At 38.4% G+C, this 26,292-nt stretch overlaps 1 protein-coding gene across 1 annotated transcript in view; it reads right to left on the bottom strand.

Annotated features, from left to right (window-relative positions):
- doc2b (double C2-like domains, beta) overlaps positions 1–26,292 on the bottom strand; it is a 112,332-nt gene that overhangs the window by 23,900 nt on the left and 62,140 nt on the right. Inside the window, exons 4-5 of the mRNA XM_054626514.1 lie at positions 11,424–11,498; positions 1,640–1,749 (exon numbers count right to left, since the gene is read on the bottom strand). Of these exons, the coding sequence (XP_054482489.1) occupies positions 1,640–1,749; positions 11,424–11,498 (185 nt within the window). The remainder of the gene's footprint in view (positions 1–1,639; positions 1,750–11,423; positions 11,499–26,292) is intronic.

Genomic DNA, 26,292 nt, shown 5'->3' with positions numbered 1-26,292 from the left:
CAGCCTAAAAATGGCAAAATCAGTTTTTCTCAGTGTAACAAACAAACACAGAAGACTGCTGGGAAATATAATGAGCCCCCGGTACAAACAGGAAGTCACAGCTGTAGGTTAAGAAAAAAAGAACAACACATTCACACCAGAAACACACACAGTAGTTACTTAGATTCCTGCAGGTTAAACAGAAAACCAAAGCAAAAAATAAAACCCTCCACTGCATGCGGCCCACCTATCACTGGGATGTATTCTGCACTGGAGCTCCCAAACAAATGATCACGCATTTGATTATATAACCTACTTCTACTACAGTGTTCACACTTTGGTAAAAATAAAGGAGCAAAGAACAGTGAAGTAACACCTCCATTGCATAACGGTGTCATATTTATCACGAGAAGCAGACGTTTCTGGTTCAGGTTTATTCTCAGGTGTTGTAGTGAAATAGAAAAAAACCAACAAAAACAGGAAGTTATCTCACCCAAACAATGAGCTGTTTGGAGATTACACAAACAAAAGGACTTCCCCGGCCCTTAAACTGATGGGGGGGGGGGGGGTATCACACAGTCAGGTTCTCCTCAGCACCGAGACACTCATCGTAAATTGTAGCGAGGAAGATGATTAAGTCATTTCTGGGTGAAATGTCTGCTGTCAAACACCAGCTGAAAGGCAGTGATTTACCTCCGGAGCCCCGAGGAAGAGGAACTTTCAAACATCACTGCCTCCTGAAGAGGAGTCTTCAGCCTTTCAGAACCAATCTAAAGCAGCTGAGATATACCAACACATGGAAAAAGCATATTGTATCTCTTCCATTCCTTTCAGTTCTTTCTTTCTTACTGTTCCATCCGTCCATTGCTTTCATTCACTTCCCCTCTGTCTCACCTCACTATTTAAATTCCCTTACTTCCTATCGGCCCTGCTTCCATTCCTCTTATTTCCATAATTTGTTCCTTCCTTTACTCCGCTTCCATTCCTGTCAATTCCTTCCTTTCCTTTCCTTCACTTACATTCCCTCTTAATTCAGTATTTTGTTGTTTCCTTCCCTTCCATTCCCTTAATTCACTTCCTATCTTTCCTCCCCTTCAATTCCTCTTACTTTTAGTCTTTTGTTCTTGCCTTTCCTCCCCTTCCATTCCTCTCAATTATTTCCTACCGTCACTTCTAATCCTTTAATTCACTTCCTATCTTTCCTCCCCTTCCATTCCTCTCATGTTCTTCCTTTCATTCACTTCCTTTCCTTTAATCAACTTGCTTTCTCTCCTAGCCTCCCATTCCTCTTATTTCCATCTTTTGTTCTTTCCTTTCATGCCCTTCCATTTATCTTAATTTCCTTCCTTTAATTCACTTCCTTCCTTTCCACACCTTTCATTCCTTTTGATTTCCTTTCTCTCTTGCATCCTTCTCACTTTGTCCCTCTCTTCCATAGCTTTCATTACCCTTCATTCTTTCTTTTTCAAGCACTTTCTTTTTTGCTTTCCTTTTATTCTGTCACTCCTTCCTTCTATTCTTTTCACTCTTCCTTTCTTGCTAAAACTTTCCTTCCTTCTTTCCTTTTCTTTTTTGGTGTTCCTTCCACCTTTCCTCTTTCCCCTTCATGTTTCCTTCATGCAGTTTCTCTTTTTCATACATACAGTTGAGCGTTTCCCACCTGAGTGTTTTGCGGACCATATCCTCGTCGGTGATGCCGTAGTAGGTCAGGGTCTCGCTCCAGACAGGGTTGAGTGTGTTGTGCAGGGTCTTGGTTCTGAGTTTATTGGCCTGAAAGACAAACGGAGTAAAGTTGGTCATTTAACAGGATTAAACATCTTCATTGATTAACTGCTGCTTCATCCCTCAGGTGTCGAATCCATTGAAATGTTGCCAGAATTTTATAAAACGTACAAAGCCTCTCCGTTTGTCAATGCATTGACGCTTTGTGTCACGCATGCAAACACAAGCTCTCTGCTGCATATTGAACACTGTCGGGAATGAAAAATGAACTGCAGACTCCATTTACATGAAGTGACGGCTGTAATCAAAGCAATGCAGGAAGACAATGATGTCCAATGCACTGAAGCTTTAAGATAGTTACAATGGCTCCGTTCATGTTCAGGCTGTTCCTGTTTCTGTCAACAACACATTTTCTGAGAAAACAGTGTTCCAATTATAAACCACAAGCTTCAACAATACTGTTCATGAACAACACCTAAGACAATTAATACCTCATGACATTGATAAATGACGATACATACATTCAATGGGACGAGCGACAAATCTTAAGATTCCATAGAAGTAAATAGAAAGCTAAGAGGGACAAAAAGTGGAATAATGTGACATTAAATGCAAAATGTATCAAAAAGAGAAGTTCAAGTTCTAGCGAGCTGTTCAAAACGGCCCTGACAAGCAACGCGGCTTTATTAGTGTAATGTTGTGCGGGTAAATCTGTGGAGTTTAATCAATAAGCTGGTGTGATTTATTTACAAGTCTGATGGCAGCGATCCACGTAATAAGGCTCTCGCTGATTGTTTCTCCCTCAATCAGTGGTTGATTCCCACCGGAAGGGTGTCGAACACACAGATGCACCGAGCATTCAAAATTACGTGTTAAAGGCTGATAACAAGATTTTGTATAAAAATGCAAATAACATTGTGGTGCCTTCAAGATTGAATTGGCGTTATCAGCTTTTATCAGCCTCATGGATTTGGGTTTGAAGGGGTCGGCTTCATCTACTAGTAGTTTGGACGGTGACTTCTACTCTTTATACAGTGATGGCTTTTTGTGTGTGATTACTTTGCAAAGAATATATATATATATTTTTTTATATAACAGTTGTTTATGTCATGAGCAATAAGAAACAGAAATCATTTTTCAGAACAAGGTTGATTTTTCTGATGCTTTTGCCCCGCTGTATAAAGACATCAACCAATCATGTAGTGAGGAATGGACAACGTGATTACAACAACACAGCGGCTCTGTAGCATCAACCAAGATGGCAAATAATATTTGTGGGCTAGTATTTCACATTGTATTTCAGTTAACTCTGTGTGTGTAGGCCTTGACGGAAAAAGTCTAATGAAAGAACAACAAAGCCCACATAGGGGTGCTCGGGCGATAGATGGGTAAACAAACACAGGACTTTCACCAAGAATACCACTGTTCATGTCCTCTGTGAAAGCAAAAGTCAACGTTGACTTATTTGACCATACTTATGTTACGTAATTTGGGACCTTTTTTTATCCTAAACCACTGACTTTTCCTAAGCTTACCCAGGTAGTTTTGTTTTGTGTCAATTACGTTAACGTAAACCTTTCACGCTACAATGTCGTAGATGCAGTTTGTCAATCTAAAACATTAGAATAAAAGTAATAAATATTGATAAATCCCCCTGAATCGGCTACTAACCTTCCTAATTATTGGCTCATGCCACATTAATGCATCGTCACAGGTTTAATTAGAGCCGTGGGAGCTTTTTGCATGTCATATTCCTTTTTCCTGTCTCTGTTTCTACACTGTCAAATACAGGCAAAAATAATCATTAAAAAACTGCAAATAACACTTATTTTTTAACTCAATCAAATGATTACATTTGAATATTTCTTGCTTGGTACTTTCTATTCCTAAATAACAAGTTCTTGACAGAGTGAAAGCATTTACAGTAATGCATCGGACATGTGTCAGATTAATGGAAACGCTGTGGACTCCAGTTAATGGGATGCAATTACTGAACAGCATTGCTGGAGTCAGTTTGACAATAATTCCCCAGAGTAGATGCACGACAACAACACTAACATATAACACAAAGATGTTGTTTGTAATCTAAGGTCCAGTAGAAAGACAATATGTGATATTGCATTGTATTGATCGCTGTCTAAATTGATGTTCCCTTCCTTGAAGGTCAAGGTCTTCTAAATGTAGGTGGACATCTTAATTATTTTATACACCCAACTTCTTATATTCTAAGTGGATTGTTGGCAGGATGGCAAAAAGCAGAAGTGATCAATTGCATTATAATGTAATCAGTTACTTGCGTACAGGGATGTCAATAAATCAAAATGAATGGGGTCGACCTGAAGTTATGACTCAACAAGTATTTCATTAAAGCGCTTGGAAGCCCTGAACGCTTCAGATCCTTGAGATGACGTGATGTCAGTGTGACAGGCTGCAGGGTGATGAAATCTGTGAATTAAATAGATGAAGTGTGAACCTTGCAGGAGGCCCGGGAGTTTTCTCTTCCACATGTGTAATCAGCAGCCGTTAAAGGGGAAATAATTCAGCACCACCTGCTCACAGATGGAGGTTCAGCGCTACAAATGAGCAACCGGTGTCACGAGTCATTTCAGTCATGCCGAGGTTCAAAAAGCCTTTGCTCTCAAGCCAATTATAGAAGTATTTTGGCATGGACTTCTGGATCTCAAGTTAGTTTCAAAGACCCCCATACCTGAAGGAGAATGGGGGGGGGAGTAAAAGACAGACAATCAACTGGCTGCAGGCAAACACACTGTGGATCAGTTCAGTGACCCAGTTTCAATCACAACAGGTCCTTCATAAACCATTGGTTCAAAGCTGTTTGACTCCTATTTTGCACTAATATTAACTGTGTTATTTATTCAAAAGTCAAGCAGGATATTTATTTATTTTTTCTTTAATAATTCCTCCCAAAGTGACACATCAAATGGCTCTGCCAAGGCCAAACGCGGTATAAAGCTAAGGTTATATCAGCATAAAACGAACAGTCAGCGTGGCTGACCTTGCTGTTAGGAGCTTTTGACACTTGGCGGGTGTTGAATTCACACTTTTGTTGATGGACAACTCATCATAGTGGCTGCTGCATGAGGGAATAAATACTAACCAGACATGGTTTATAGCGGTTTAAACTTGATACTCCACCTTCAATGGTGTGTTTGGAAGATTAGTTTTGAGACTGATTTAACTGAAAAGACATTGACTTCATTTTAAGGTAATCTAAACCAAAGGAGCTTTTTGTGTCTCTGCGATGCAAGTTATGATTTGTTAAATCAAATGTTAGCACTGATTCTGTTTTATTCCAATCTCTATTCTTATACAAAAGTCAGGTAATTAAAGTAAAGTAAAGCAATTAAATACATTTTATCAGGTGCAGAATGTGTAACTCCTGCTTGGACTTCTATCACCATCATGCCACATAATTGAGCTGCTGTGTCGAGTATGAAAGCATAAATGGCTTTATTTTCTGTAGCTACTGTATATGTCGAGTGTTAATCACCTCGTGGTCGTGTGAAAACATCATGACTCCATGCAGCATCTAATCCCTTGTCAGTAATCGACAGTGAAATCTGGAACAATTACAGGCGTTTCAATGATTGTGGTCTCACAGGAGATGAAACTGTGATCTGGCTTTGCAGCAGAGCGTGAAACTTCACTTCTGATTAGAGTGCAAGCAGAACTTATGACCTCTTTAGTGGGTCTTAATGAGGCTCTTAGACCGCGCCTAATGATTATTTTGAGAGCAAGCTGAGAGAAATGTCAGACGGAGAGGGGGGAAGAGGTGATGGCATCTTGTTTTTACTGACAGGAATATGCAAAAGGCCTCAGTGACGCCTCCAAGTCAGACTCCAGACAAATCCCAAGAAGCCACATGCTCTCATGGAGTCTTATTTCACTCACCAGTGAAATAATCCGTGATATTTAATATAAATACACCATAGCAGGACACATAAATAAAGGAAAAGCCCTTACTTGAAACCAATCATTGCTCATTCAATGTGACACCGGTCAGACTATGTGGCTGACAAATGATCTCAAGGGACTAAAGTGCAAAGCCAGGCTTCTCCTGCAGAGCAAAAACTTTGTCAGAAACCCCTAAAAAATAATTGCATACTGTTCAGAAAGTTTAAAAAAGTAAATTTAAATCGGCTTAGAAAACTGCATGTGGAAAGTCCACGTTCATTCACAGAAGACGTACGGTGGCAGTTTATCAGCAGGGATGACGGGATGGAGAGCTGGTAGGAGCAGCAGATGGCGGGGGGGAGAAAGCCAAACTCACTGTTGGAGTTTACAAAGTGTGCATCTTTCAGCCTTTGTAGAAATAAGTGTTGGATGATGAAAAAAACGTAATCCTTTAACAGTGAGAGAAGTGGTCACGTAACAGAACACCTTCCGTCTGCTTGTTATTGTGTCTAACCAAGTCTCGCTCAAATTTCTCCGATCAAGTCAAATGATTTATACATTCCTTTAATGACAGATGTTAGAACCTGGACGTCGTTTTTTTTTTACTAACTGCAACTGACTTGTCAACTGTCTCACTGTCTTTGAAAAAACATCACTATGAAGTGTAGTTGTAGAGAATCATCTGATCGGATAAATCAGAGAAGAGATGAGGATTTATTGTTTTGTAACAAAATTTCGTTGCTTTTTGCCTGCTTGGAGAAGTCTCGTTCGAACAAGACTTGGTTATATATAATAAAAAACAGACAGAGACAGAGCAAGTTAAAAGTAAAGAAAACCAATTAATTTCTTTGCAGGGTCCTTTCCGTAATGATGTCAGACACTTATAATGACAATCTGAGTCTGTCAGTAGCAAGAACAAGCACTTTAAATTGAAGTTCCTTGATGGTGAGGATTTGCCTCCAGCGATTTATGTTACAGTTCTTTCAAGCCACTTCCATCTGCATGTTCCATCTTAATAATGGACCAATTAAAACAAATTGTTGCCCCCATTATTCACTTGGATACAAAAGCGTAAAGAAATTGTTTTGGTAAAAACACTTTGCTTTCATTCTCATTTCTTTAGATTTAAGTTCAGAGCTAAGCACCTACTGTATTAGCCTTCTTTAGCTGAAGAAAAAATCAGTTTGGTTATTAAGTGTGTTCACATTGCATAGTATGTGGATTTTGTGTATGCAAGAAATATGCCCGAATGTATACATTAGCCAGAATTTCTGAGTGTGAGACTTAAGCTTACTGGAGATGCCCCACAATGCATTGCTTGCGGGTACCTTTTGACCAGTAAGGCCTGATTACGAATTGGCTTCCATCGTTTTTGGATATTTGACAGCCGGTAAGGGATGCAGTAAAACCTTTTTGCCGCCATTGCTTGAGCATTCTGCTGGTTACATCATACTTATTCATTCATTTATTAGGCAGTATGCACTTAATACTGATTGTAGTATGTAGTATTGAGTACCTTAGTGTGGGATTTAGAACACAGCCTTATTGCTTTTACGTTTCAGTCTGTGCGTGGAATATACAACATGTGATTTAAACCTTAGGCTTTGCTGGTAAGAGTTCTTTTTTTTGTTTCATCACAGACTGATGAGATCTGATTCAATAATCTAAAACAATAAATGGATCATACTTCAAAACCCACTTTTAACAATAGCTATTATCTTGTGAGAAAGCAAATAGAATGTCCATTGAGAACAAATGAGTCACTACTCGTGTAATTATGGTTCATTTACTTTCAATCCACAGCAGCTGAGGTTATATGAACATGGTGTTTTTAACTAATTCCTCTAAGTGATACTTTGTCCTTGTGTTCCTCTCAGCAGAATGGAGAGTCAGACATTCATAAGCAGGGTTTAACAGTAGTTTTTTTTGCTGTTTAAGCTGTACTTTTACACTAAAACCACACTTTTCTGCAAGAAATCCTTTTAATCTTCCTCATGTTGTGATGAATTTAAACAACATCAAATCTATTGGACGGATATTGAGACAGTTAGCTGATTTCTCCTGTTTCTCTGCTGATTAAAGGGGTGGAGTTGTCCAATGGAGACCAACAGCAGGCGGACTGTTGATTTGTTTTATGGGTCTATTCCATGTGTTCTGTGACAATTATTACGTTACCGTTTCATTCCAGTTGTCAGGCCTTGGGCTTTTCTCACTTTCTGAATTGCTAGTTACACATTCTCATGCTAATAATTACAACTCAATCGGTGCATTCTCACTAATTAGTCCATTTTTAAATAAAAAACAACAACAACTTGTGTCACAATGAAGCACCATCTGTGTCTGCAGACAAATAGTAATTTATTCAAGTTGGATTTAAAGTTATTAACATCGTAATTTCTTCATACAATGCCCAATAAAAGTCATAAAAACACATTGGCATTGGTAGCAGTAAAGGGTGGCATATGCATGTCAGACATTGGGACAGCTTCCGTCTGTCTGCAGAGATCTAACAGATGCATGTAGAACCAGAATAACCTCAGTTGTAGAGAAAGTAATAATTCAACGTATCCTCTTACAATGGCTAATATGATATCATGAGATTTCTTTTGTTCTAGTCTAGTTCTAACTTCAGTACAGCTGCGACCTTTCCTCTGGTGCCACCCAGAGACATTGTTCACTCTAATATTAATAACAGTCTAATAATATAGTAAGTTTTAATTTTATTAAATATTTCATCCATGCAACAATTTTAAATTCTGGTTTGTAGTGAGCATTAAAACTCTAGCGAAATCATGAAGTCCTTAAGTTTTCGAGTTGTCCATCCGTCCGGTGTATTCTCATGAATGTGATATCTCAGGAACGCCTGAAGGCAACGTCTTCAAATTTGGCACAAATATCATCTTGGACTCAAATATGGCCTGATTAAATTTTGGTGATCAAATGTCACTGTTACCTCACATCCGGTCCATTCTTGTGAATCCAATATCTCAGGAACCCCTGAAGGGGATTTCTTTAAATGTTGTAACAAACTTAAACCTTGACTAAAGAATGACCTGATCAGATTTAAGCAAATCAAAGGTCCCTGTGACCTCACAAATACCATGTTTGGCTATAACTCAAGTATTTAAATGCAAATTATTAGGGCCGGTCAATATATCATGACATGGGACTAGATATCGTCTTAGATTTTGATTATGGTAATATGGCATATATGTCTTGTCCTGGTTTTAAGAGGCTGCATTACAATACAATTTTGTAATTTTCTGAATTCACTAGACTGTTCTAGCTGGCAATTATATCCACCTTACTGAAGATTATTTATCACAAAACGTGTGTATATATTTTGTTAAGCACCAACAGTCAACTATAAAATATCAATATGAGGCATTTGGTCAAAAATATAATGATATTTGATTAGAGTGCGAGCAGAACTTATGACCTCTTTAGTGGGTCTTAATGAGGCTCTTAGACCGCGCCTAATGATTATTTTGAGAGCAAGCTGAGAGAAATGTCAGACGGAGAGGGGGAAGAGGTGATGGCATCTTGTTTTTACTGACAGGAATATGCAAAAGGCCTCAGTGACGCCTCCAAGTCAGACTCCAGACACATGATTGCACAGCCCTACTCATTTTGACAATTTGACACAAATGTCAGAAAAAAACTGGATAAAATGATGAAGTGATGATATTTTACATACAGACATGGACGTACAATTCAACTTGACCGGTTGGCTTGACTAGTTTCCCCTTTCTTTTGCAGAGTTGTGTCCCCATTGTTTGTGTGAAAAAAGCCTCATTTCTGTTTTGTTAATTTGAGCTTTTTGGTCGTTATCTTTGGTGCTTAGCAGTCGCGGCTAAGAGGCTTTGATTAAAGTTCAACATGAAGAGTCTGACTTTGTTATTGCAGCCAATTTTAAACCACTTAATTCCACTTTGCCTTTTTATCGTACAGTAGACACACGCTCCTTGTCTTGCACTGACCTTTAGTTTAAAGAATGACCCAAAGTCAATGATACAGCATTAGAAATGAGTGAAGCAGTAGTAACATGGTTATTCATCCGTCTCCTGCATTTCTGTCAGGTGTTACCACACACATTAAAGTGGTCTGAAGCCAAAGCTGAAGTGGGTACTAAATAATTACAAAGGTCAGATCAAAAGAACAAATGAGATGTGAGTGAAAAGGTGTTAGAAGAAAGGGAGATGTGAGTCAGGTAGATAGATAATCACACAGCTTTAGCTTTCAATAAGCTGCTTTTGTGCAGTGTACTCATTCACAAGATCTATATTAGATTTGAGGACTTTAATGAAAGGATTAAATCAACCTCAAGGCCTCCTGGCAGACGCAAGCAAATTAAAGAATTCATTGTCAACTAGTGAGGCATTCTTTACATTTGACATTTAAGATTAATTTCCATCATTGATTAATTTGTACGTATATTTTCGTGATCACATTGGTGGAAAAGCAGTGGATTGGTTCTGCCATTAGGAGAGCCATGCAGGCTTTTTAATGGCTCTCACACAGCAGATAAGTGACGATGAGATAAGTTACGTCTCTTGAAGCGCGTCCACTGGCGACATTAAGCAGACCAAAGCTCGGCCCGCACGGCATGGTGATAAGAGACCCGGCCTTCCCCAGCCGTTAGTGAGCGGGGCCATTAGATCAGCCAGTTAATGTTGTTTACATTGATGAAGCCTTGCTCTGACATCGGCTCTCTGCGCTGCTCCCCGAATCATGATATAGATTGTTAGCCTCCTCCTCATGTGGGTCTATTTACTAACCATGAGAAAAAAACACCAGCAAGAAGGGCTCAACACAAATATATGTATGTGTTCCTGAAAACTCAGATTTCAGGGAACTTTGTTGACCCATGAAACCTCAAAGAATTGAATCCATTTATGATAGGACTGAAAAGACACCAAGTCCGAGTGGTCATGGTCGACTTTGCTACTAGTTGATCATTTTCTTAGGGTTGTTGTGATCATGAAGTCATGACTCAAATGAAATATTGTCGAGAAATACCCTTGGATTTCTTTCAGGAGAGAGAGTTGAGGAAGATTGATACCTTATAACTAATGTTTGTGTGTTAAGTATGGAGCTGGACTTGGTTAGCCTAGCTTAAGGTGATAGTTCTGATGTTTTGAAGTGTGGTTGAATGAGGTACTTCATAGTTGGTGTATTAACTACAGTAGATGAAGCAAAGCAATGCACTGCTGTGGACAGGGGGTACTAGCACAACATATTTTATATCCCTGAAAATAATTTCTTACAGGGAACTGAAATCGTTATCTATGCTCTTTTCAAAGCCGCCAGACTCCATTGACAAAAACAGTAATTTAACCTTGCAGAACTTGTGAGATGCTCGTCTATTGTCTTCTTGATTGGTTGGTTAGTTTGTAAGTGTGTGACTTTGGTGTTTTAAAGCGTTAGTTTAGATTCACCAAAGTCACACATTAACACAAACAAACAAATTGATTGAGGCAGTAGTAGACCTGCAACTCTTGTGTTCTGAGAGCTGAATTTACTTTTTTTGTCAAAGGAGACTAGTACTCTTTTAGGCGTTTAAAATTCGTCCACAGCAGTACATTGCACTGGAGGCTTATGCAGGCTCTATGTTGTCATTAAATAAACGATATTAAACATATTAACTTAGAAAATAGGTGCAGTTTGGACAGAGCAGGTTAGCCGGATGTCATCTGTCTTTATGCTAAGCTAGGCTAAACATGAAAAGGCAAAGTAAATCCAAAGAACAGTCATGGAGAATCAATACAATCCAGCAGATGATGATCATTAATTAACATATTGCTCACCTTGCTGGCTCCGGGCAGTAGATGCAACTTGACGTAGGGGTCAGAAAGCCCGTTGTGGTCCATTGGCTTTAGCCCCTGTGAGTTAAACACAGTGTGTAAACAGTGTTACTCAATGAGAATTTGGCCGAACATCGTGACTGCAACATCAACACAAAACAGAGGTATGAAGTTAACAGAGAGTCTAATCAGCCTCATAAGCAGCCACTAGAGGCAGCAGTGTGAAACTCTTTTTATTGGTGTTTTATTGTCAGTAGTTTCTCAAATAGTTTCAACATGCTTGTTTGATCATTCATAGAAACATATTGGCATATAAACATGATGTATATGGCAGAAACAGAGATTCATAATCTCTGTGTGTCTTTAGTCATTTTGTGTGTTTCTTTTTGTGCTCATTTATCACTCTTTGTAATTGTTTCGTGTCTCTTTGTAGTCCGTCTGTGTCCCTTTGTTTCTTTGCGGTCATTTTGAGTCTTTTTTCTCTTTTAGGTCATTTTGTGTCTCTTTCTGGTCATATTTTTTTGTCTTTTTGTGGTCATTACAGGTCTTTACTCATTTTGTTTTGTCATCATTTTGTGTCTCTTGCCTCTTTGTGATGATTTTCTTTCTCTTTGTGTTCATTTATCAATCTTTGTAATAGTTTTGTGTCTCTTGTCTCTCCTTTTTGGTCATTTTGTGTCTCTTGTCTCTTTTAGGTCATTTTGTGTCTCATTGTGCTCATATTTTTGTCTCTTTGTGGTAACTTTGTGTCTCTGTGGTTGCCATTTTGTGTCTCTTTTTGTTTCATTATTTGTCTCTTTCTGATAAATTTGTGTTTCTTTGTTGTTATTTTTTGTCTCAATCGGGTCTCTGTTGTTGTCATTTTGTGTCTCTTGTCTCTCAGGTAACTTTGTGTCCCTTTGTAAATGTATTTTGTCTCTTTGTGGCAATTTTTGGTTTCTTTGTGGCCATTTTGAGTCTCTGATTAGTTTGCGTCTCTTTGAGTGACATTTTGTAGGTGAAGTCCAGGGGGGCTCCGACTCTTTGGGCCCCTGTGATCGGTTGACCCGTTCAGTAATCCATCCATGCATGTGACCTCCAATAAAAATGTCAGGAGCATACACAAGTTTTGCATTCTGTTCAGTTTCCCTCAGCACCTTCATTCCTTGTACTTTACACTCTACTTTTTATTTTTTCCTGCAAATCATTACATCTGATCTTTGTCCCTGAAACATTAAGTCCAGCACCACCTCAGCTGTAAAGACCCTCAACACGGCACCCTGAGAAACTCTGTGAAAGTGAAAAGGCGAACTGGCTAAAAGAAAATAGATTTTTACATTCCTTTGAGGAGCAAATCAATGGGACTCAAGGAGGGAGCAGCAGGTAAAGGTCACTCGTATAATGACCAAATAAAACAGGGTGCCACTGAGGAAAGTAAAGTGAAAGGATTAAATGTAGAGGGAATAAACAAAGGAAATGAAAAACCTCATTCAAAAAATGCACCCATATAGAACAAAGAGCACTTCTTTGAACTTGTGTGGTGTTAAAATGATTCAGGTTGACAACTCCATTTAAGGTAATCATCCATGAAGACACCACTGAGGACAGTTTTTCATTATCGTATCGCAGATGTCCACTTTCGCTTTATGTATTTGTTTTTGACTACCTAATAACAAGGGAGGCACAGGAGAACCAGAAACAGGACTGAACAGGGCGGACTGTCAGACCCTGCTGCAGTAAAATGAGAGGTTTTCTAAAGGGACTCTGGTGCTCGGTAACACTACCACTATTGTCCACAGGGACCGCCAAATTCAACATAAAATGAAAGTTCATTGTGGTACCTTTAATGAAGGACGGATGATACATTTTATTTATTTTAAACAACCACAACTATTAATCACAATGAGTCCAGAATAAGCAGCAGAAGCCTTAATGTCCTTAGTATTAGTCAAACTCCAGAGACACTGGAACACACATTTCTGATGATGCAATTTAGCGAAATCTTTGTAAAACCCTCCCCCGTCTGGTAAATAAAGTTCCTCCACACAACACTGAATTGATTATACAACTTCTTTTACAGGCTGAGATGAATTCACCATGACTAGTAAACTCCATGGTTCTCTGCTGATTCAGTATTGCACTTGCATAAAGCTGGGCGACTCACAGGAGACAGATTTACATTAAAAACTGATCAAATTGAATCTGATCCTGAATTATCCTCCCTTTCATTCAGATCTGTAATTTAGGATTATTTTCAATACATTAATCTGTTAATTTTTTTAAAATTAATGATCAATTCCTTCTAAAATACTGTAAAATATGCCCGTCACAAATAATCAGGGTCCAATTTGATGTCTTTAAATATTTTTCCAGGACAAAATGATTTATTGAGTATCAAATCTGTTTGACGATAGTTTTTCAGTCGTTTCAAACTCATCAGTTAGTCATCTAATTGTTTCAGCCCTGCTGTCATCATTCATGCCTTCTAAATGGGCACTTTGTCAAACCCCACACACTCTTTTTTCTGCCGTCTTTATTTAGTCCACAGAGAGAAAACATACTCTATAACACAGAAACAGACACTATGCAGAACATATAGGGGAGCAGGGGGGAGTGGAAGTGAGAGTGTGAATGTGGGAGTTTGATACCGGTGAGTTTAGAGTGAAGATAGATGGAATATATAGAAAATGTAAGAGGAAGTGAAGAGAGCGGTGCAGTTTTTATGGCTTTGTATGAACGTAGCCAAACATCTGAACATAAAAAAAATATATAAAAGCAGTGGTTGTAAATCATTCACTCTGCAGTTTTGTATTAATCCTACAGAAAAAGTGACAGATGTGGCTCTGACTGTGTACAAGTTGAGTTTTATGGCGGTCCACTGAAGCTTCCATCAGTGAGAAATTGTTGTCTGCTCATCTTCTACAATTGATTTCAGCTGGTGTGATTGCTGAACACTGGTGCTGCAAAATATTGAGTGTTGATTTTCAGGGACAGCAGGTCACCGGGGGGAGGATGAGGGTGAGGGTGTTAGGATGATGGTGCTGTAATTTATCCATACGATGATCACAACCGTTTTGGAAAATAATTAATGAACTAATGTCATAACCTTTTCTTAAATTGTGAAAAAGTATTATTAAGTTTTCTGAATCTGTTCTTTTTGATTTACAGGATGCGATTTCACAGGGAAAACAATTCCAAAAGAATTGAAATGTTCAGATTTAAGGCTGTAAAATGTGTAATTACAAAATAGTTAGTTGAAGGCAGTGTTGGTAATCTCTTTCAAAAACATTTTTTTAAACATTTTTGTCGAAATTCTCATTACATCCTGACAGCAAGCAATGGATCAAATGCTCGGACAGAAAAAAAGAACAGCCTCCTGTATGTGTGTTTGACACAGGACTGTCATAAGCCGCTCCAATCTTTTCATTTGGCTCGAATATAATGATTAAAGTCTTCCACAAGCTTCTATCTTAACAATAGTCATGTTTACGTTCATAATGATAATTTGTCTGTATACACGTACAATAAAGCTGATTCTGATGTATTAGTACGCAGTATAAGCGATACAAAGGCTCATAAAACCCCATGGCTTCATCATCTTACAAAGATTTCCTGTCACCGAAATTAGCCACAAAGTCTCATTTAGCAAACCCAGTTCCATTATTTTAATTGGTCCCAGTCTTTATGGTTCTTTCTTTAATGGATCAGAAAGAGAAAAACAAAACAAATGTGACGTCTACTCGCCCACAATTATCAGGCTTAATAGAGGAGCTGGGCTCAAAGCCGAGCACTCAGCAGGAATTACTGGCAGCAGCATGACACATCATCTGATAAGGCAACACTACAGTTTCAGATCCTGTCTGCACAACACAGAGCCATGGTGACAGTTATGTCTTCAGCTGACTCTCATACATGTACATATACTCGTTTTAAAAGCACGTAGACGTTGTTGGAGTCCAGACAGAAGAGACTACCAGATGAAAGCAGACTAACAGGTAGTACTAATAGACAGTCGTGTCTGCATGCAGTAAAATATCACTTCATCACATCTGTTAGATAGATCAACTCCGTCCTTCTAGGCTTTTTGTTGTGATTCTTTGTCATTTTTTCAGTAAAACACAAAGCAGAAACAGAAAGTTACTCACATGGGATTGTGTTATACAACAATTAGGATGTAGATTTTAATAAAGAGTCTTAGATTTGACTTTTAATTAGATTATTCCACTTTCACCCATTCATGACTGTCATCTGCATAGAAGAGTAAGCAGCTCTTTGTATGTTGATGTTTCTCACATGGGATTTGAGCAGCAGTCTTCTGGCTGAAAGATCACTGTTTTTTTAGCATACAATTAATCTTTTATTCAATTGTTTACAAGAGCACAAAGTTCTTCATAAATCAAACCTCCTAATTTTGCTTTCAGATTGATGCATTGAACTTATAAATGTACAAAATGTTCTTTCTAAATGCATACTAAATGCATGTTTACCAAGTCTTTGAGTTATTGTGTTAAATCATCGTGATCTCAAAATTGACCAAAATAACCGTGATTAGGATTTCTTGCAATAATTGAGCAGCCCTACTGCACAAGTTATGTGTGGGAGTCCGTAAACGGATGATTTTCTGTAGTTTTGCTCTTTTTAAACGCTGCAACCATTTACTTCTATTCATCAAGACTTTTCTCCGTTCTTTGATTCTTCTTCTTTGAGAGAAAAACAAAGTTTTCTTTGAAGAATTAAAGGCAACACAGGTTGAGTAATTGATTGACAAATTATCATTTTGGGGTTGAAGTATTCCTTTAAATTAATGTTTTGATATGTCTTATATGAATGAAGAAACAGGGGTTGGAATTAATGTTGCCAAAATAATTTACGGAATTAGTAAATTAAGCTTATCTATACATAACAACTAAATTATATAACTACTTTATATCATTCATTATTTTGAATTTAACCCTTTTTTTATAAACTATTGTTATGTTACAGCCATTGGGGTGTAGTTTTGGTTTCCGAAAAAAAGTGAATACCATTTTCTGCACTTATATTCGTTCATGTGAGTCAGTTTATGGTGGAACTGGTTTTACTGCTTTCTTCCCATAATTAAGCCAGTATAAAAACAACAATAATAGAAAAGGAAATGCACTAAAGCTGCATTGTTATGTAAAACAATCACCTTGATAGAAACTGATGATAATAGATTTATTTAAATAAATCATTGTTTTTCCTCCAAAAAAGACATACAAAGGCTTCGTCTTTGCCTCCAGACAGCAAACAGCCTCTATTGATCAGGAGGTAGGACCTGTTTGTAGAAAGGGCCTCAGTCTTTGCTGCTCATCAAGCTTAATTGCTGTCAGTGTAAAGTAATTAGCCGACCCAGATGAGCTTATCAACATTTTCATCAACTCTCTTCTCTCATCTAGATTTTGGCAGTGACGGTCAGAGGACAGCGTTTAGATTATAAAACTGTATAAAGGGAGAACAGGAAAAGGGTTTTTGAAAAGAGCTGAACATGTAGGGAGGAGAGATTAACTCTCTGTGGTAGATAGTGTCAACAGACTCTACTCATCAGTATGTGTCTAACATTACTTAAATTAATGAGAAAGACTGAATGGAATTACGAAATGTTGGCATTGTACGTTTCTGTAAAAACACTGAAACGTTAAATCTCGAAGCTTACGTTTCATATCAACATTTCTGTGTTTATCAACATTGTGTTTTAATGTTAATGTTGTTTTATGGCGCTTTATGTTAAGATTTAGGCGACAAAACTACTCGGTTAGGTTTAGTGAAAGATATTGTTCTGGGTTAAAATAAGTACATAACTTTTGGTTTCACAGTAGACATGAACAGCAGTCTCCTGAGTTACAGTCCTGTGTTTGCTGTAAACGCTGAGAAGGTAAAGAATACAATGTCTATAATTCATAATAAACATATATATAACATATAAACATGTGTTATAGTCTGCTTGTATCACTGTAAAATTATAGTTATAAACACATAAATATTCAAAACCGTTTAGGAACATAATCATAACACATTTAAAGCATTTCATGATGAGTTATAAGGTCAAGTATCATAATACTTCATAATTGCTGGTCACTCACTGACTTTTGATCTGCAGGGATCCTATTAGAGTATTAGAATTCCCTCAATTGTTATACATTATAATATTTTTCACTGTTATAATGTGATTATAAAGTACTGTAAGAAGTCATTGTTTGCTCTAGGTAAAGCTAAGAAAATATCATTAAATCTATGTGAGAACAACACAAAACGGGTACAAATTTTTACATTACTTAAAACAAACAATGACCACTTAGAGTCACTTATAATTACATTATAATGCATTATAGCATTATTATAATGTATTACAGCTTTGGGAATTATAATAGACTATCATCCTTGCAAATTATGAAGTATTACAATTCTTGACCTTATAACACGTTAATGCTTTATATTGATTATTGTGACAAATATTTAAAAGTGTTTATATCTAAATGTATACATTATAAAGCAGCATTAGTATATAATGCATTATAGACATCAGTGTTATAGAAAGTGTTACCTTAATTACTTGTAGTCCAAGATGCATGCATTGCATTAGGAGCTCAGGGGGTTTAAATGGAGGTTATAGAATAATTTGTAATAAACTGCGATAACATTTTTGGCAAAGCCTGAGCACACAAATGTCTTTCTCTTGAGTTCTCCTTGGTATACATTATTTTTCTGTATCATTCACACCTTAAATGTGTATATTTTATGTACATTTAAAATGAACATGTGATTACCTTAGTGAACAGATATAGATGTGTTGCTAAATCGTTTCAGTTACTTGAAGTTACATGGGGAAACTGTAAAAAAAAAGATGCATGTATTGAGAAATGTCTGCTGCCACGCTGAGGACTGTAAAAATGAACAGAATGAGGGAGCAGAGCTGGGAGGCAGAGAGATTCTGCTGGCTGACAATAAGGCGATACAACGCGGTCGACATTCACTTTGCAACTCCAATCTCAGCGCCAGCCGTGACCCTTTCTCCTCAATCTCGTTGCTTATTTTCTCCTCCCTTTATCCAGGGAGCAGCATTGGTGAACTAAACACGTACAATATGCAGCTTCTACATAACATGCTTGATCTGAAATACAAACAGACAACTTTTCCTGCGACTCCTTGGTCATTGATTTTCATTTTCCGTTATGCTCCTCCATAATTTCCTGCTGATGTTTCGCCGTTCTTTTCAAACTGTGTTTTCCTCACGAACGTTGGTTAATCGAGGCGGCTCCATGAGAGCTTTATTGTGCTGCCTTCATTTACCTCTATTGTTGCCTCCAGCAGACACCTGAGCTATCATTTAAGCGGAGGCACATTTTGTGGGGTTGGACTGGGATGAACAGGCAGCTGCGTCATGCTGCTGATTGCGAGAGCACACTGTGAATACTCGGTTGATCATAATTACTGAGGGTTGGAGGGAAAAAAAAAATGACCACTGCGAAAGGCAGATGGGTAACATGCATCAGTGTATCCACACACCTCCCATCTCACACGGACTCACTCATAACAGCTCCTTTTTAAACGCTGTGAGATGAAGTTGAGCTCCCTTTGTTTGGGAAATGATCAGCTTCCTCGTAATCTTTCAGAGGAAGTGTGGAGGGTTGGCGTGTTTGGTGATGTCCGGTTTGGAGTTGATCTGAAAACATCATGATGAACAGAGAGTAAGCTCGCCAAAAGCTGCTTTCAAATACTGCAGGGAGCATGAATGCAGCTTTATTAACTTTGAATATGAGACTTTATCTACAGGATATTACAGAAGTTTGAATTCGAACTAAATCCTATGAACCACTGAATGTTTAGTACATGATCTCCAATTTTCCCGTCAATATGTTGGAGAAATATTTACTTGCCTTACAGCTTACTGCTTTCATCCGTGCACGTACAGTACTATGCTGAACCTCATTACTTTGTAGTACTACTAGAGGTGGAAATAACAAGCACTTTGCTGATTTGACGTTTTGTTAAGTTTAGTACAAAGACTCAAAGTCCCTGACTATAAAATTATAGTTATACTTTTCCGTGGTTTGCAGAAATGTATAATACCAACATTAATTCTAGCGACTGGGTTGGTCCCAGTGAGAGAGGCACCAATGCAAAAAGCCACTGATTCCATCATTAATAATTATAGTTCAAGACACTACAGTAGTTTTATGTTTGAACTGCACACCTTTTTGTACATAAACAACGTAGATTTCATATTTAGAGGTCCATATTTTAAGTTTAGGAGACTCCTAATGTATTAAAGTTCATGTGCATGAATCCATAAAGTGTATTTTATGTATGAAGCCTTTAAACATTCAGTTTATCTTGGGTTAATACTATCCATGTGTATTTTCTAAGCTGTATGTCCCACAGGGGTGCTTATTTTCCACAGAGCCATCAGCCTCTTCGTCAGCCAGGGGATATGTCTTCATTACCATATCTGACTGGCCCGGTAACGGGGCAGGTGGGGGGAGCATCAATCACCAGAGGCCGCAGATAACAGGATGGATGAGACCGGGCATTGATCTCACCCAGAGGGGGCTGACACACAGTCGTGTTAAAGAAGGGGTTAAAGCCTCAGGGGCCACCTGGGATCAGTGGAGGCGCTCAGGTCAGGGCGACTCGAGGCGACTGGGTGGTGATGGCAGGAGGCAACACGGAGAGCCGGCAGATGGGTCCCATTCATCCCCAATGAACGTCAACGCTGGTGATCGAGAGGCTTAAGGAGCAGAGTGTGGGGGGGTCGCAGGGTCACGCTGGGTAACGTTAGTTTGAATGTCAGCCATGTCTTTGATAACTTGTCATTGATTTTGTGCAAAAACACAGCAGACAGGCTGATTTGTGTACGTTTATCGCCAGGATACTAAACTAAACTAGCATTTGAACAGCCAGTGGGAGGTCACTTGCTCGCCATCGGACCACTGCTGCTGTTTATGTTTGAGCCTTGAAAACATAGACGCTGTTTTAATGCAGTTTTCCCCGGGGTGCACGTCTATTTTTGCACCTATTTGCACATTTTCTTGCCACCAAACGAAGGTGTTTGTGCTGAGGTGGGAGGACAGGAACCTTTATTGATATTTCCTATGTGCACGCTTTCCTACTTTGTGCTGCAACTGCTGCACAACAATTTCCCTCCGGATGAGTAAAGTTCTGTCTGATCTTGTCTCATCTAAACCTTTGTTAATCCTGATTACGCTCTGTTCATGCTCGCCGTAGTCGACCTGGCACAAGGGTACAAAGATGACCTCATCTCATAGTTTGAAGGCTCCAAAAGTTGTCGGGCATGAAAGGCTTTCTCAGACATGATTGCCACAAAAATGGATAAAAGTACATTTAAATTTAGAAGTAAAATAAGGACTGACATTTTACTTTGAATGTGGAAGAACTCAAGAATTTTATTTTATTTTATTTAAATGTGTTAAAAGCTGGAGCTTTAAATCTGCATTTGAGTAAACTAGTGTAGTGTTGGCGGCATGGTCTCTGTTTTTTACGCAATCTATTTTAGATTAATATGTTAAATTTGACCTTGAAAGATACATTTGGTAACATATTGTTGAAGGTCTTTCTGGGTAAGGCAGGAAAAAATGGCTACTGTGGATTTCGGTTCAGTGAAACCAAAAATTCTTGATGTGTAACAGCAAGTTTACCTTTAATTAATCAGTAAATTGGTTGACCTTGCCGTCCAATGTAATCAATCACTGCATTGCTTTGCACGCTCTTGTCACTATTGTTATTGGTGCTATGGTGAGTAATTATTAACAGCATACAGTCATTTACAACCAGAAGAGAATGGGACCAACACATAACACAGGGGAAGCGATAAACATCAAAATAAACACTTTTTTGATTTATTGGAATCACACAGAGGAGGTTAGCTAAGGGTCTGGATGGTTTCTACCAGGGTTCACTGGGTCTGGATGTTGGTCGGATAACACCGAGCATTGATTAGTAGGGGACTGGTGGGGATTTGAGCTTATCTCAGTGACTTACCTTCTTGTATCTGGGGATGGGAAGCTGTTTTTTTTTTCCCAGCACACAAAAAGCAGCAACACACAGAGATGATGAGAGCATGCAAAAGAGCAAAAGGTGGAGGAGAAAAACAAAGATAACATTGATCATGTGAAATTAAAGTTGAAGCAATTAAATAAACATGCAATGACAAGAAGACAAAGAATGCAAAACAAGTAGAAGCAGTCTGGGCTAGTTTGTTTTCCACAGCTCAGAGCGATGCTGAATGTTTTTCTGAGAGTATAATAATAAGAATAATAAGAATAAGAATAATAAGAATAATAAGAATAAGAATAACTTTATTTATATAGCACCTTTTAAAAACAAGGTTTACAAAGTGCTTTGACAGACCAGCCAGCAAGACAGTGCATAAGAAACAAAATGAAATAACAAGTGTAATTACTGTTAATATTGTCATTTTCAAGAAAACGTCACTGCTCGTTTGTCTTTAAGTGAATTGCAGTTCGAGACAACAAGTAAAACTAGTCTGAGTTACAAACACAGCTTTGATTTGCTGAGTTCAAGGTGAACGAGGATCACTTCAGCCCTCAATCTCTCACACAATTCACTGATAGAGTCAGAGAATTTAAATCCAAGTCTCAACACATACAGCATGTTAACACCTCCACATGGGGAGATGCTAAAATGATAAAAAAAAATGATAAAATCATCTTTAAATGTGCAAATTGTAAGAACTGGCCAGAATAAGTTTGAAACATTATTATAACCAGAGTGTTCATGTAGTATAAATGTGTTATTTTTCCTATTTTCTAAAAATGTTTCCTGCATATTGAGGTCAATAAACTCTTGACACTGTTGTGGATCCAATGAGCCAAACTGTGTTCATGTGTGATGATGTCAGTCCCCATAGAAGCCATACTATATGGACCTTTTGTAGAAACTCTGAGGTCACTGTATAAAATGACCTGTTGTGACCTCTAGGATAATCACAGGCTTGTGGAACTCTTAAACCACAAGCTAAAGGCCTTTTCTAGGTTTATTAAAACAAGATGGTTTGTGAGCAGTTTCCAGAACAGAAGTCAAACGCCGAAACATGTCATTTATGCAGAAATCTCCAAAATGTCAAAAAAAATTGATACCAAGGATTCAATTGTCATTCTGCAACTTGGGGTTGCACAACTAAATTGCATTTGTAGCCCATGTGCTACACAAGAGAAACATGGCCAAACAAAAACAGAGGTGCATTCTTGTAGTGCATTTTTTAAATATGCATCAGGAGGAATGTAAAAAGCATGACTTTCTTATGGTTTTCCTCAAGGTCTTTTTGAGGGATTTTTGATCATTTTTGTCAATTTTTGAGTTGTTAAATTGTGTAAATCTATGTAACAAATTCTATCAACCCATAAAAAAATGTTCTCAGCCCATTTACACTTTAACAATATATTCTAATTAATGAATTTATTAATTGTTATTCCTTATTTTAAACGAGAACAACTTCAAAAGACACCAATAGGACGACAGGTGCGTAGGAGAATACCTAGTGTAGACAATATAGAACACAAAGAAACTCCCGCACACTGTCTTCTTCACTTGCATATAGATATATTTAGTTACAACGTTTCGGTACACAGACCTTCATCAGGTTACTTTCCAAGATAAATAGTAGACCTATGTAGACCAATCAGGTCGCACTCCTCTCATGACATCACTCACTCAATCAAGAATCATTAACATCAGTAAATCAAAAATCAATTACATCATATTATGGCATTAAAGGCCTACAATAGCAACATGAACACATCATTTCATATCAGAAAAGTGTCTTCAATAGTTTTTTAAAAATTCACATCGAGAAAATAAACAAAGAAAGGCTGTCATGCCAAGATCAATACTTATAATGTGTAGGTCAGAATCGGTAGGAGAAACGAGAACGACTTGACACGTCTCTGCATCTCAAATTATTCTTCACCTTTATGATAATATACACCTCTTCTATGTGGCGTCCCCCGTTGACCTGCTATCTCCCCCTTAACACCCCCCCCCCCCGTCCCCCCCGTCCCCGTCCCCGTCCCCCTTTAAAAAGACAAAAATGTCTCTGAGGTAAAGAGGGCTGGATAAAAGAGGTTGAGCTGACGACACAAAAAACTTAACAATACACCATTTGCACAAAAGGCAGACAAATGAATGGCTTAGTCCAGGACTTGACAGCAGCAGTATTAACTGTTGATAAGATAAGATATGAATCACAATTGATTTTTGCCGTTGCCATGACACATCAGCTTCTCCCTTCATCCTTTCTGAATAGCCTTGTGGGAAAGTCTGTTGGACCTTTCATCAATATTAGAGACAAGTTGAACAATAGAAATAAAGTAGTTCTCAGATTTTGTTTTTTTAAGTCCTTCTTTTTACTGGGATAAAAAATGAAGACAAGTTGCTTTTTAATGTAAAACCAACGGCATGAAAACAGATACAAACACAGATAATGAATACAAAAGAGCAAAAACATCTTTAAGAATCAGAGCCTGTGTGTGTGTGTGTGTGTGTGTGTGTGTGTGTGTGTGTGTGTGTGTGTGTGTGTGTGTGTGTGTGTGTGTGTGTGTGTGTGTGTTTTGTGTTTTTTGTTTGTTTGTGTGCACCCACACATGAGTGTGTGGGTGTACGGGCGATGAAAGGGCAGTCTGCTGTAGAAGAATGAGAATGAAAGACTGCAGTGGCGTGTTAAGGTAGGTTGTAGTGTAGGCGGTGCTGAATAAACAGGTCTTGGATCTGCAATTGAATAGTGAGACGGTGTCTGATTCACTGATAAGGGCAGGACACTCGTTTTTCTACAGGTTCACCTACGAGATGATGCGGACTGATACGATAAGAGGAAGTAAATAACCATATATATATATATATATATATATATATATATATATATATATATATATATATATATATATATATATATAGGCATGAGGTCAGCAGAAAGCCTTGCAAAGCTCTAGTATGTGAAAAAGGTATACAGGCACTTTTGACAGAACATTATGACAAACACAATAAAGAAGTGTGTGCTGGTCACGCTGGATTTTAAAACATGCCAAACATGTCAATCATAAAAAAATGTCATCCTTTGTGTTGCATGAGATGGATTGCCATGAAAGTTTTCTCGGTACCCTGAGGATGAATCGGTACCCTGAGGATGAATCCTGAGGAACGATCACTTTTTTCAATAAAGTTCCAATAGATTTGTGCAGACAGAGGACCAACTACCAGGATCCTGTCGACTAAACTGTTGTAAAGTCTAAGATACTGTAAGATATTTTATTGAGTTTCCTTTTTGGGAGATGCTCTGAGTTTTCGAGAAATTTGAGTTTCCTCTAGTGAAAAGTTACGCTGTGTATGTTTCTAGGGCTTTTATTGTGAAAGACAATGAGTTGATCTTCTTTGGATGATGTCGTACAGTGCTTCCCACTAGATTCTGTGAGACTAAGGTCAACACATCCTCATACAATGATGTGTATGATATCTAACAAAAACGTTATTCCTTTTTTTTTGTGTATTTCGCAGTGAAAGTCCAGCAACATGACTCAATTTCCACTCATTATATGCATAGAGTCTTTATAGAGATGGAAGTGGCGTAAGTAACGTGACAAATAAATCAACGTCGAACGGGGAATGAGCAGCATGAATCAAAATCATTTCTAGTCGTTCCCAGTCGTCATAGAGAGGAGAGACAAGTAATGTTGTTTCCATTTTGGAGATTACCGCTTATTTCCTACAGTCTCTCCTGGAAGAAGTTCATAGTGTTGCACTTGGCTGTTCACAAAGACAATCCCTGCTGTCAAAGTGGTACTCTTTGTTTTGCTTGACAAAGAGTGGAGTTTACAACATTGCTTATCAGTGAAACACAAGCCGTGCTCCATGTGCAAAAAAAACATTCACTCAGCAATCTGTGCACCAAACTGCTGAGTAGACAATCTGGTATCACCATCTTTAGGCCCCGCTGTCACAGGGCCAAGAACGAACAAAGTGATCCATCTTTAAACTTTTAACACGCATTGTTCATCTTTCATCTTTCTGCAGAACCCAAACAGATCATCCTAGGTGACAGATAAGTTAGATCTCTCTACATCTATACACAGGGAGATGTAAAACAGAACTGTGAGCAAATGATCAAAGTCAGGAAAGCACTTAGGAGCAGTGTTGTGGAAGCCAACAAAGTGTTGTGAGTCTTCCAGGCTGCTGCGTCCGAGGTCCAGGAGACCGACGGCTCACGCACAAACACCCGTCAGCAGGTTGACAGGCTGCTACTGTGTTTTCAATGAAGCTGGAGGAGGGCTGCTGAAACACAGAGTGAGTGATCTACAACACAACTTTTGTCTTTAGCGCGAGGTGTCGGATTGGAAAGCGGCCTGTAATTGTTCTGCACTTATGTAGCTGAGTAACTAGAACAACAGGGCTGCATCTTTCCATAGAGACGGGGCTCCTGCAGCGAGGAGTTCTTTGGATGATTTCATGGCTGTGAGGACGATGTGGTGAGGCTTAAAAACGCTGCGGCAGAACCAAAGCGCAGTGACAAGAGACTGACTCGTCACTGTGACGCCGTTCCATGAGGAAAGCTCTTGGAGAGGAGCTTCAGAAAGTGGCGGAGTGTTACTTTGTGGAATCTGAAATGGTATGAAATAGGAATGCAGTTTTTTTTCTGTCTGTTTGTTTGTTTGTTTGTTTGTTTGAAGCAGCAGATACAGCTGTCCGTCAAACAGAAGGAACGGACTTGTAGCTTCACATCATTCATGCTTTTATTGTTGTAGTTGTACTTGTGTACTGTGATTTATTACATATTTATCGTTATTTATTTATGGTTTATTGGATAGAGGCAGATAGAATATACAAAGAAAAACTGAAAACAGCTTTC

The sequence above is a fragment of the Anoplopoma fimbria genome, chromosome 24, assembly GCF_027596085.1.
Source record: "Anoplopoma fimbria isolate UVic2021 breed Golden Eagle Sablefish chromosome 24, Afim_UVic_2022, whole genome shotgun sequence".
In the NCBI taxonomy this organism is placed as follows: Eukaryota; Metazoa; Chordata; class Actinopteri; order Perciformes; family Anoplopomatidae; genus Anoplopoma; species Anoplopoma fimbria.
The sequence above is the reverse complement of the archived record's forward strand: the minus strand, read 5'-3'. Positions and strand labels throughout refer to the sequence as shown.